Source organism: Callospermophilus lateralis, chromosome 3 (assembly GCF_048772815.1).
Source record: "Callospermophilus lateralis isolate mCalLat2 chromosome 3, mCalLat2.hap1, whole genome shotgun sequence".
Taxonomy (NCBI): Eukaryota; Metazoa; Chordata; class Mammalia; order Rodentia; family Sciuridae; genus Callospermophilus; species Callospermophilus lateralis.
The window spans coordinates 4,161,141-4,173,770 of NC_135307.1; the positions used below are offsets into that span (position 1 = coordinate 4,161,141).

The 12,630-nt window shown below is 56.9% G+C and overlaps 1 protein-coding gene across 2 annotated transcripts; it reads right to left on the bottom strand.

Moving 5' to 3' along the window:
- Positions 1-1,265: 1,265 nt before the first annotated feature.
- Positions 1,266-12,036, bottom strand: Amn (amnion associated transmembrane protein). 2 transcript variants are annotated; one of them, XM_076847950.2, is made up of 12 exons: positions 11,994-12,036; positions 11,013-11,131; positions 10,857-10,901; positions 3,209-3,296; positions 2,903-3,114; positions 2,643-2,780; positions 2,399-2,507; positions 2,200-2,282; positions 1,875-2,037; positions 1,622-1,808; positions 1,447-1,540; positions 1,266-1,364 (listed from the first exon to the last, which is right to left on the bottom strand). In XM_076847950.2, exons 1-12 carry the CDS (start codon positions 12,034-12,036, stop codon positions 1,266-1,268), a joined length of 1,380 nt encoding a protein of 459 aa, XP_076704065.2. The 2 variants fall into 2 exon arrangements, with proteins under 2 accessions (XP_076704065.2, XP_076704066.2); XM_076847951.2 differs by having other exon boundaries at positions 1,266-1,344; positions 1,439-1,540.
- Positions 12,037-12,630: the final 594 nt, after the last annotated feature.

The window sequence follows — 12,630 nt, forward strand, 5'->3', positions numbered from 1 at the left end:
CCCTCAGCAATTTAGCAAGAAGACCCTATCTCAGAATAAAAAAGGGTTGGGAGTCTAGCTCAGTGGCAGAGCGCCCCTGGGTTCAATGCTCAGGGCCATGAACAAAAAACCCTTCTTCTTAGGGCTGGAATGTAGCTCGGTGGCACAGCACTTGCCTAGCACCTGTAGGTACCGGGTTTGATCCTCAGCACCAAATAAAAATAAATAAACAAAATGAAGGTATTACGTCCATCTACAACTAAAAATGAAAAAAAAAAAAAAGAGGCTTTTGCTTTCCTCAACCTTCTGAACAGTTTGCCAGAGCACGCGTGTCCCTCTGCCAACGCTCTGCCTGCCTCCAGAACGCTTCTGTGGATGGAGAATCTCTCATTCAGGCTGACCCCTGAAGAACGCCCAGGGCTGAGACCGTGCTGCCTCCCAGTGCTCCACATGCTCCACAGGCCCAGCAGAGGGGGCGACTAGCCCCTCCTGACTCTCCAGGACAGCATCCCCAGAGTGTCCATGTCCACCTGAAGGCCCTCTCCTAGGCCAACTGGCCAGGGCCCTGGGCCTGAGCTGCTTGCGGTAAGGATGGGAGCTACCGGCAGCCCCTCCACCCCAGTATATCCTGGGTCTATCCCTCTGGTCTCCTCCTCCACCTCTATAGGTGACATGGGTTCTCTCCACACTGCTTTTTTTTTTTGGGGGGGGGGGCTGGAGGTACCCATGATTGAATTCAGGGGCACTTGACCCCAGAGCTACATCCCCAGCCTTATTTTGTATTTTATTTAGAGACAGGTTTAGCACCTCGCTTTTGCTGCGGCTGGCTTTGAACTGGGGATCCTCCTGCCTCAGCCTCCTCAGCTGCTGGCGAGCACCACACTGCTTCTTTAGCACCAGGCACCAGTACCTTTAAATTCTGAGCCTGGATTGGTGCAGACTGAAGCCACTGGCCACCCTGGGCCCCTTGGCTTAGTAGCCATTCCCCCTGCCCCACTGCCACCTGGCAAGGGAGGACCCCTCCCACTACCCAGCTGTGTGAACCAGCAGGGGCAAAACCAGCCCAGCTCCTCACCAGGTAGGGGCAGAAGGGTGGGCAGGGCAGGAGGTGTTCACTCTGATGGCAAGAGCAAGAAAAAACCCTTTATTGGGCAAGACCAGCCTATCCTTGGCCTTCATGGAAGACAGGAAAAGACTAAGGTCTCAGGGATGAGGAGGCCACAGGTCAGAGACCCAGCACCCCCACAGGAGGGGGCAACAGGGTAGGAGGTGGGCGCCAGCAGTGGTCAGGCCTCAGCCTCAGCAGCGAAGAGCGGGTTGTCAAAGTAGCTGTGGCTTGTGCTGCTGTCCCACTTCAGGGCCGGACTGCAAGGTCGCACTGGGGGCTGCAAAGGGACACAGGTCAGGACACGTTGGTCCCAGTGCCAGGCCCTGGAGAGCACCCCCCAGACCTTCCCGCCCTCTCACCGGCTCCTCCGAGGTCGCCACGAAGAATACCGGGTTGCTGAAGCCCGAGGGCGTCCCCGCAGGGGCGGGCTCGGCCTCCTCCTGCCTCCTCCACCTGGGGAGCGGGACACAGATGAGCCCCTCGGATGGCGCTGCTCCCGCTTCCCGCCAGTTGCAAACCTGAGCTGCCGCACACCTGAGCCTCCCGGTGCGGCGCAGCAGCACGATCCCCAGCAGCGCCAGCAGCACCAGCAGCACCGCGGCCACCACGCCGCCTGCGAGCCCCGCGCGGGACCCGGGCGCGTTCTGCTCAGCCGCGGAGTCGCCCCCGACTGGCGCGCCCGACTCCCGCAGGGCGGCCGATAGGACCCCGAGGGCCTCGCCTGCAAGGGAGTTGGGCTCAGGGGCCGGCGGCCACGCGGAGCCAGAGGAAGGGGCGGGGCGCTTACCGTGCTCCGCCACGTCCGCCACGAGGGCCCGGGCCAGCCGCCCCGCGCCGCCGATCTCGGGTCCAGTGTCCGCCAGCACCACCTGGATCTCCGTGTCGGCCTCCCGCAGCCGGGACCAGCGCGGCACCCTGGACACGGCCACTTGCAGCCCTTGGTACTGGGGCTGGGGAGGGGCAGGGTTAGCCTGGGACCCCGCCCCTCGAGCCCTCGGGGGACTTTAGGGGCGCCGCATAAGGGGACAGGTGGACAGAGAGGTCCGTCCCGGCAGGGCCTTCAGAGGCCGCTAGAGTCAGGAGGCCCCTTCTCGCCGCCCGCGCGGCCATACCAGTGACAGGAAGGCGTCCAGCAGCCGCGCCCGGTACCGCTGCAGATCAAATGCGGAGCTGTGGGTCAACGACACGATGGCTCCTGCAGCAGGAGGGCAAGGGTCATGCCGTGGACCCGGGCCCGATGGGGAAACTAAGGCGGGAGCGAGGCAGCGCCGTCAAGACGCCGCAGCAAGCAGGGCCCCGGGGGACGCTCACCGCAGAGGTCGCAGCACTGCCCCTCAGGCCGGAGGGCGTCGTGGCAGGAGACCTGGGGGCAGCGGCCGCCCAGGGGCTGCAGGAGCGCCGCGCAGACCCAGGGCAGAACCTGCGGGGGGAGGCGCAGTGGTCAGCGCCGGGATGACCGCAGCTAGAAAGGGTCCAGTGCCCCGAAGCGGGCCAGCCGCCCAGGCCCAGTACCGACCCTCGCACGGTGCCCGGCAGGCCCTGCAGCCGCGCTCACCTCGGCGGTGCCGCACACGCAGCCCGACGGGTCGGCGCAGGCCTCGGAGCCCAGGCTCAGCGCGCCTGGCCCGTGGAAGTGCAGGCGGCCCGATCGCGACGCCAAGAAAGCGGCCAGGTCCTCGTCGCGCGTGAACGTCTGCGGAAGGCAGGGTAACCCACGGAGCCAGCCACCCGACGAGATCCTCTGGGTGCTCAGAGCCACGTGCGCAGACCAGGAGGGGCGCGAGGGCGCCCCGACCCCTCCTCCGGCCCGCTCACCTGGCCCAGAGCCGAGATGCTGCGGACGCGCACGGGGCCGCCGGGGCCCAGCCCCACGCGGAAGGAGCCGTCGGGCGGGAAGACGACGTCGTCGTGACTGCAGGGCACGCGCTCGGCGTCCACGGAGAAGAATCCGCGCGCCTCCTCCGAGCGCCACAGGCGTGGGTCGACCCAGGAGAAGCGGTCGGGGTTGCGGAAGAGCGCCGGGGGGTCTGGGGGCGCGCGTCCCGGGGTCGGTCACCGCGCGGAGACCGGAACGCGCCTTTCCCACAGTCCCCGGAGACGCCCCGCCCGCGGGCGCCTCACCTGAGCCGCAGTCCGGGTCTGAGCCCGGGGCTGCCGCGCTGAATCCCGCTCCCGAGGCCAGCAAGAGTTCCCCGTCCAGCGGCAGCAGCTGTGGGAGGCAGGAGCTGAGGCGGCGCCGCGAGGCCCAGGGCCCGCTCCGCGCCCACCTGCGTCCCTAGGGTCCGCGGGGAGGAGAAACCAGACCAGGACCGTGGAGCAGGGTGAGGTCAGGGCCAGGGGCACCGCGCTCTGGCTTAGACTAGCAGGGTCAGCAGGATCTCGCCAGGGAAAGGAGAAGGACATTCTGCGCGGAATGGAGCTGGGGAACAGCCTGTACCAAGGCTGTGCGGTGAGAGCAGCCCAGTGTCCCGAACTCTGGGCTGGAGTGGGGCTACAGGACCACGTAGGCCGAGGTGGCAGAGCCGCAGGCTGAGGAGCAGGAACGAGCGAGCTGAGACCTGGGCCCCCGTGCAGACTTTCCCCATCACCTCCCCCCACCCCTGGGAAGTTACAAGCAAAGGGTTTCTGGGTCCCAGGAACTATATTTTAGAACAGTGACAAGCCTCTGGGGAGGGGGCTTTAGTTTGCAGGAGAGGAGTTCCAGAGAGGGCCGGGAGCATAGGGGGCTTTGAAGTGGTCCTGCTCTATTCCCAGATCATGGCTCCATCATTGCAACCCCTTCACCACAAAAGCCAGGCCATACCCAGGCCTCAGGTGCTAGGAAACATGGCAGTAGGAGGGAGAGAATAGAGCAACCCACTCTTCATTTCCCCTCCCCCTCACCCTTTCCATCCTTTTTTCTCTGAGGAGCTGCTCATGAGGGGTCAGCATCTCAGGGCCCAGCCCCTTGTCCCAAACTGAGGGGCAGGGCTTGCTCCTCAGCCCTTCCTGGAGCACAGTACCAATAAGATCACAGGCCAACAGCACGGTGGCTGTCTAGCAGAGACCAGACCGCCGGGAATGACCCTGCGCACCACTGATTGCACCTCAGTGCAGGAATCAGAAAAGACAGGTGAAACAGAGTGGTTGTCAAAAAGCGGTGGTCACTGTTTTAAAATTTAGTTCCTGGGACCCAGAAACCCTTTGCTTGTAATTTCTCCGGGGTGGGGGGTCCAAGTGCAGGGTGAGGCAGAGTTTGTCTAGCATGAACACAGCCTGGGTTCAACCCCAGAACCACACAAAAAATAATAAAACATAAAAGAAATAAAAAGAATCAAAAAATATGAATAAAATGTGAAAATCACAATGATTAGAAGGACGAGCACAAGCAGGTGAGATCCACAAGAGGACTAAGCCAACTGTGGATGCCCGGTGATGCTGGTGGTCACGCCCAGGCTCCCCAGAAGACAGCAGAGAGAGAGAGGACCAGGGGCACAGAGGCAGACCCAAGCACTGAGACTCACAGGCGGGGGTGGGACAGAAAGAAAAAGAAATTTTTGTGTGTGGGGGGGGGCACCTGGAATTAAACGCAGAGGGGCTTACCACCAGGCCACATTCCCAGTCCTTTTAATTTTTTTAAAAATTTTATTTTGAGACAGTCTTAGTAAGTTGGCTTTGAACTTGTGATTCTCCTGCCGCAGCCTCCAGAGTTGCTAGGATTATGGCATACACCACCTCACCCAGCTAGAAGAGCAAATATTTGAAGAAATAACAAAGGTGATCTTTCTGAATTTGAAGAAAGATGCAAAATCTCAAATTGAGTGCCCAAAGGAAAATTGGAAAATCCACACGTGTGACACATGACAGTATGATTATATTAAAGAGAACATTCTAGAAGCCTCAAAGAGAACACATTACCCAGGAAGGGGGAAAACAAATCAGATTCCTATTTCCCAGCAAAATACAACAGAGCAATAATTTTATATTTTAAAGAAAAATAACTTTCCATCTGGAGGTTTTTTTTTTTTTTTTTTTTTTTTTTAATCAAGCTAAACTGGGTCAAGTGTGAAGGTACAATTAAATTGCCTTCAACATAAAAGGCTTCAGAAGAATGCTTCCCAAAGATCCATCCTGCCATCATGCTCAGAAGAATCAAGAAGGAAAAGAAATCCAGATCCTTCAAGAGCTACAGGCAGCAAGAGTGATGAAATAACACTAGTAAGCCAATTCTGTGTGTGTGTGTGTGTGTGTGTGTTGCTTGGGATTGAACCAGGGCCTTGCTCTTGCTAAGCAAGTGCTCTCCCACTGAGCCACACCAGCCAGTCTCTTGTCTTCTTAAACAATTTAAAAACTGGGACTAAATATGATGGAGAAGGGAGGGGGGAGACAAAGGGTGAGGGGTCTGTGCTAAGGAGCTTCCTTGTCTAAGGGAAGATACAGACCCCGAGCAGTTTAAGAAATCAATAGGCTACCCAACTGCAAAACTGAGGAGCTACATCCTTTGCTGAACGTTTTATTTTATTTATTTTTTTTTAACTTTGTTTATTCAACAAGAAATGTTTGCTTTCCATTTGCCAGACATTTTTGTGGGCAGTTGAGGTACATCAGTGAACAAAGCAGACCTGCCATCAGGGAGCTGACTCAACCCAAGTGAAGACAGTCAAACTAGGAATAGGAAATTGGAAAATCTGAAGCTCATTAGAAGGTGATCAGTGCTGGGAGGGCAATTACACAGGCATACAGGGACTGGACATTCTGATGAGGTGGAAGAGTTTCAGTTTCTTATAGAGACTTGAAGAAGATGGGGACAACTGGGATAATTACATTTCAGGCAGAGAGACCAGTTTCCCAGCAGTCCTAAAATGGGGCATTCCTGGATATTGGGGGAATGACCGAGTCCTTGGAGCAGAATGAGTGGAGGGAGACGTTGGGGACGGGGTGAGAACATAGGGCAGGGAGCCAGATGATAGAGGGCTTTGTAGGAATTCTAGGAATTTCCTCTCTTACTCTGAGGAAAATAGGTAGCTACTGGAAGGTTTTGCTGGAAGTTTGATCACTGTCATTGCTGTGTCTCAAAGCAAAAATGAAACCAAGGAAACCAACTGGGTGGATGTTTGAGCAATCTGAATAGGAGATAGTGTACTTTGCACCAGTATGGATAAAAAAAGGAGGGGAAACTGTTAAGATTTTTGGATTTTTTAAAAAGTAGAGTTCACAAAATTTCCTGCAAATTGGGTTAGAATTTGAAGAAAAGAGAGAAAGAAGAGCATGACTTCAAAGTTTCTGTTCTGGATAATCAGAAGAACGGAGTTACTTTGTTATCAGTGTCCCTGGGTAGTCTGTAAGTGGAGCACCCCTGTTTTCAAGTGTCATTATAGTCTTTCATACACCCAAATTAATCAGCAGCCTCCACCATGGCTACAACTCCCTAAAACCTTCCTGGAATTCAAAGGGACTTCCCCAGGCTCTCCTTGCACTGATTCCAAACCATCTTAAGTCCTACCTATTTGTTTCCTGTACCTCTATTCTATCCTTTCTCCCTCTCTTTTTTATGCTTTTCCTGTTCCTCTCACTTTCCAGAAAAGTCTTTCAGGATTCAGAAATGGTCCTGGAAAGTCCTTCCCTGTGCTAAAGAACTTCTTTTATTGTGCGTTTATATAACCTTCCCAAATCTGTGTTGATGTCATTCCTCCATGCTGCCACCGGGTCTTTGCTGAACGTTTTAAATGTCAAAAATTTATGCAAAGGGCTGGAGACTTAGTTTAGCGATAGAGTACTTGCCTAGCATGCATGAGGTCCAGGGTTGACCCCCAGCACCACACACAAACACACAGAAGCCAGGCTGGTGGTGCATGCCTATAGTTGCAGCGATTCAGGGGGCTGAGGGAGGAGGATCAGGAGTTGGAAGCCAGCCTGGGCAACACAGTGAAAGCCTGTCTCAAAAACAGCAAACAAAAGATCACACACAGAGAGCAATCCAGAACGTGTATAGACTAGTAAGCATTAAAGACATCAAATCAGTATTAGTCAAAATCTGATACCCAAAAATCCCAACCCAGGGCTGGGGATGTGGCTCAAGTGGTAGCGCACTCGTCTGGCATGCGTGCGGCCTGGGTTCCATCCTCAGCACCACATACAAACAAAGATGTTGTGTCTGCCGAAAACTAAAATGTAAATAAAATATTTTTAAAAAAAAAATCCCAGCCCAAATAAATTTACAGGGCGGTTTAGTAAACCTTGCAAGAAACGATTCATTTGTTTTCACCAGAAGTTTTCCTGGAGAACAGAAAAAGGAGTGAAAATTGTCATGTTTCTCTATGAGGCCAGTGTGGTCTTGATTACAAAGCCAAATGAAGGACAGAAAAAGAAAAAAATGATAGACCCATGTCACTTACAAATGCAGAGGTTAAAATTCTAAGAAAAACATTACCTCATTGGAGGCAATAATGTTTTTTAAGAATCCTGTGCAAGAGCAAGAGTAAGCCCTTATGTGCACTGTGGGATCTGGATGGTGTGCCAATGTGGGTGGCCCAAAGTGACAAACATGCTGCTCTGGGGCAGGATATTGGTGATGCAGGAGGCTCTGCATAGGTGGAGACAGGAGGCATATGGAAACTTATGGTACCTTCCTCTCAATTTTACTGCAAACCTAAAACTGCTCTAAGAAATTAAGTTTTAAATGTTTTTAATTTAATTTAATTTAAAAAATAGACAGTCACAGGGCATGGTGGTGCAGGCCTGTGATCCCAGTAGCTCAGGAGCCTAAGGCAGGAGGATCTCAAGTTCCAGGCCAGCTTCAGTAACTTAACAAGATCTGTCTCGAAAAACAAAGAGGGCTGTGGATGTAGTTCAGTGATAGAGCGCCCCTGGGTTCAATCTCCAGTAAAACACACACACACACACACAGGTAACCAAATAGGGTTCATGTCCCAACCATGCAGGAATGGAGAGCAATGGGGACAATTTTCATCTCATCACCCACAGCAGAATTGATATGTCATGACAGACAAGTCCAGGGTCTTAAGGAAACTGCAGTTTGGAGCCCTGCTGCAGGTGTGTGCCAGAAGAACATCTTGAGAGCTGAACCGCAGAAAACCTCAGTAATGGAGCTGGGGTTGTAGTGGTGGAGCGCTTGCCTAGCAAGTGTGAGGCACTGGGTTCAATTCTCAGCACCACATATAAACAAATAAACAAAGATCCACCAACAACTAAAAAATATTAAAAAACAAAAAACTCAGTAATGGGCTAAAAGAAGGAGAAGCGTAACTCAATCCAAGTAGAAAATGATGGTGCTGGCCCAGGTGCTATGCCTAGGATAGCAGCCACTCCAGAGGCGAGGCAGGAAGTCACAAGTTCAAGACCAGTCTCGGCAACTTAGCAAGGCACTGAACAACTTAATGAGATCCTGTTTTAAACTTTTTAAAAAGACTGGGGTGTAACTCAGTGGTAAAGCTTCCCTGGGTTCAATCCCCAGTACCCAAACTAAAAACAAAGAACAAAATAACCAACTGGAGAATATAGTTTTTAAGTATAGGGCACTATTCATGATCAAAACCCAGCCTAGGACTGGGGTTGTGGCTCAGTGGTGGAGCGCTTGCCTAGCATGTGTGATGCGCTGGGTTTGATTCTCAGCACCACATATAAATAGATAAATAAATAAATAAATAAAATAAAGGTCCATTGACAGCTAAAATTAAAAAAAAAAAAAAAAAACAACAAAAAACTCCAAGCCTATCAATACTAGGCAAGAAGTGGCTGGGGATGCAGCTCAGTGGTAGAGTGCAAGCAGGGTTCAATTCCCAGCACCCCCCCCACACAACACATTATGTAAGACTTCTAAGATCCTGTAAAAAGATATGAATGAACTGAATATTCAGAGAGACAGCCCAGACTCTAGAATAGACCATGGATGGTACAGCTATTCCAATCAATATTTCAGGGTTTGGGGTTTGGGGGAGGGCAGTGGGTGCTGCCTGGGGAACCTGTTCTACAGTTTCTCTGCAACAATCAGAAGAGGGAAGGAGCAAGTTGCCCCAGAAGACACAAAGATCTGCCACAGGGCACACACAGAGCCAGGACAGCCCTGGGTTGGGACTGAGAGTGCTGAGACCCACACCCTGGACAGGCAGTGAAGCACAGCGGGCTATGCCGGAGGTTAAAGGGCAAGGCTGGCTGTTTGGGGGAGGATGGGGAAATTGGGCTCACTATAAGGAGGAAACTAAAACTGGGTCCCTAGCTGGTGCCACACTCCCCCATGCACCCCAGGTGGCAAACTGCCACTTGACAGACATACTAGAGTGCTTGCCATTGTGACTGAGAGCAGGTAAGGGATTCTTAAGCAAAGCACCAAACATAGTTATGAGGCAACAGACTTTGCATTTGGTAGATTAGAACGAGGGTTTTCGTTTGGCGTGGGACACTGCAGGCCAAGTTCACCGTGAGAAGATACTGGCAGCATCTCTCATCCCCCGCAACAACCCACCGCTGGACCGAGGCTGACAGAGGCTGGAGAAGGTGGCCCAGGTAAGGAAGAGAAGCACCAGCGAGGCAGACAGCTGACGCTGGGAGCGGTCGCCCGCCCAGGCGCTGGGTCCATTTGGTTTCTGTGGCGACCGCTGCCCTTGACCCTGCCCTGGGCAGTTCCGCGGGTCCTGGGACGTTGAGGGTGGGGCGGGGCTGGCCCGGGAGAGCCATGAGTGGGTGAATGAGCGAAGGATCCTTAAAATCGCCACGCTCCCCAAATAGGTGCCCGAAGTAACGAGGTCGCGCGGCGCTTCACCTCCTCCGGGCGCCCCTCCAGCCCGGGGAGCCGCCGCGGGGCCGCCAAGGTTACGCGAGGCCGCGGAACCGGGCCTGGGTCTCACGCCCCGCACCCTCCCCGGCAGTTGAGGCGCGGGGCCGCGGGGCCGCGATGTGCCCGTCCCGCCCAGCACCCAGCGCGGCCCGGCGCCGGCGCAGACCTGAGTCAGTAACCGAGGCTAAGGGTGCAGCTGGGCCAGCGCCAGGCCCGGATCGTCCCGGCACCGCGGAAACAGAAACGAACTGTCAACGTCGACCACAGGGCCACCCTCGGGGCGATCTGCATCTGGGCAGGGGCTGGGCCAGGCACTGCCCCCGCCAGTGGCCTCCCGGGGAGAACTCAGGAGCGAGCTCGTCCCCCTAGCTCCAGCTGCCCTCGCGAGCGGGTGCTGATGAGGGCAGGTCCCATGGCGACTGCAAAAGAACCCCGGCGGGCGGCTGGGAAATGACGCTTTAAATCAGACGCGGGGTGCCCTTTCTGTTAAGGGGTGGACAGTAAATGGTCTCGGTCGCTGTCGCCTGTGAATCTGCCTGACACCGCTCAGGATGGCGGGGCTGCGTGCAGGCGATTCCCTGGGGTCTTGCCTCGTGGGAAGTCCAGACAAGAGCAGAAGTGGAGATCCCAGTCGTGGGAGGCCACGAGAGCCCTGTTTTCCCGATCCCTTAGAACACTAGTGTTCTGTACTGTTTGAGGGGAAGCCCCAGGATTTTAGGGAGGGTGTTCCCCTGGAACAGGGAAAGGCAGGTGGAGCAGCTTCCCCAGAGCAAACCTGACGGAAGACTGACTCTTAGGAGCCGAGGTCAGAGGCAGAAGGGCAGTGGGCACTGAGATGCTCTCCCAAGGCACAGCCTGGCTGAGGCCGAGTGCCTCTCGGCATCTCTAGAGGCCAAAAGGCTGGGGCTGGTCTCCAGACACAGCGACCTGCAGAGGCTCGCGGGCCTCTGCTACCGGCCAGTCTCCTTCCAACCTGGGGTCAGCCCTGCACCTTACCATATCCGAGACGGTGTGACTTTTTTGCACCAGGACTGACACCATCTGCAGGAAGAAAGGGTGTCAGCAGGGGTAGGTGGAGACCCACCCCCTGCGGGATATGCAGGTGTGAGGGTCCAAGGTCCCATCCATGATCCAGTAGGGGCTTGGAGGCACCTGGTCTGCAGGGAAGTGGACAGCGCCCCCGGCGCACGGTGTCCGGTTCTGGTTCCAGTTGGTGGCGGTATCGAAGTTGGTGTTGGGGACCCAGAATTTGTAGGCGGCCCGGGTCAGCGCTGGGGAGAGGGTGGCTGAGTGCCGCCGCTCTCAGGGAAGGCGACCCCCAGAGACGAGCCGCAGGCCGGCGTGGGTCCCACACCTGGGTGCCCAGGCGGCCCTGCCCCAGGCCTTGGGCCCCCGCGCAGCCGGCCGGACCTCGTGGGAACGCCGTCTCGGCGCTGCGACCCACTCCCGGATCTGAGAGGCGGCTCAAGCTGCTCAGCCCCAGAACGCCGCCCCGCTCGCCTCCCCGCGCTGCCCCGCTCGCCTCCCCGCGCTGCCCCGCTCGCCTCCCCGCGCTGCCCCGCTCGCCTCCCCGCGCTGCCCCGCTCGCCTCCCCGCGCTGCCCCGCTCGCCTGGCGCTGGAGCAGGGGGCAGCAGGGGGTGGGGCCGGCAGGGCTCAGCCCCCGCCTAGGGGTCAGGCGCGCTGCCTGGAGGCCCTTCCCGGAGGAGTCGCACCACTCAGGGGCAGAGCTCTGGCTGGAGGCGGATCCCCGCGGGCGAAGGAGGAGGCTGGGCGGCAGGGCCGAGGGCGGAGGGCCAGGGGGGGCCTGGGAGGGACCGGGCTGGGCCGCGGCTCTGAAAGCTCCCGGGCGGGCGTCGAGGCGAGCACTAGGGACACTCGCCGGCCAGGGCGCGGGGGTGGGTGGGGAAACTGAGGCAGGCGCCGCGCTGCGGACGCGCACGGTGGCTCTGGGCCCGGCGGGCAGGGCGCGAGCGGCACCGAGGCGGGTCTGCGGCGCTGCCGCCTCCAGCACCGCCCGCCCCGCCGCGTCCTCGCTGACCAGGGGCCGGGCGGATTCCGCCTCCCAACCTCCCCCAGGATCTCGACCCTCGCGGCGTGGAGGGTCCCGCGGGCCCCCTGCGCGCCCAGCCTACCGCACAGCTGCAGCCCCAGCAGGAGCCGGCCCAGCGCGCCCATCGCGTCTCGCGGCCCCAGGGGACTTTGCCCCCACCGGCCCACGTGAGCGGGGTGGGGGCCACCGACGCACTCGTTCACCTTCGGACTCTCGCCCCTCCGGAAGTGACTTCTCAGCCTCCCACGCCTGCCCTTCAGGCCTTGAGGAGCTCGGGTGCCTAGGAAGAGGGGCGGCAGGACTGCCCTGCCCACTGATGAGGCCGAATGTCCACCTGAGGCAGCTCCCCCTCCTGCCTCCTGGCCTGAATGGACTGTGGACGCCGGGACATGATGATTGACGGGAGTGGATGGGAGGGTTGTGGGTGATCTTCATGGAGGATCATGAAGGTGAATGGTTAATGGAGGAATGATGGAGGAGGAGAGATGGGGTGCAGTGGACAAGAGTCGCTAGGTGGTGGACAGACGGCTGGTGTGTGGTGCAGAGTGGATGCTGAATGGTGGGTGAGCAGCCAGTGGTGGGATAGGCAGAGCTGGAGGGTGGACGGAAGCTGAGTGGGTGGGATGGGAGTGAACAACTAAATTGGTGTGATGCGGGGAGGGTGGGTGCAGAATGGGGTACAGGTGGTCATGTGGCTGGGAGGGTCTTGGATGGCAGAT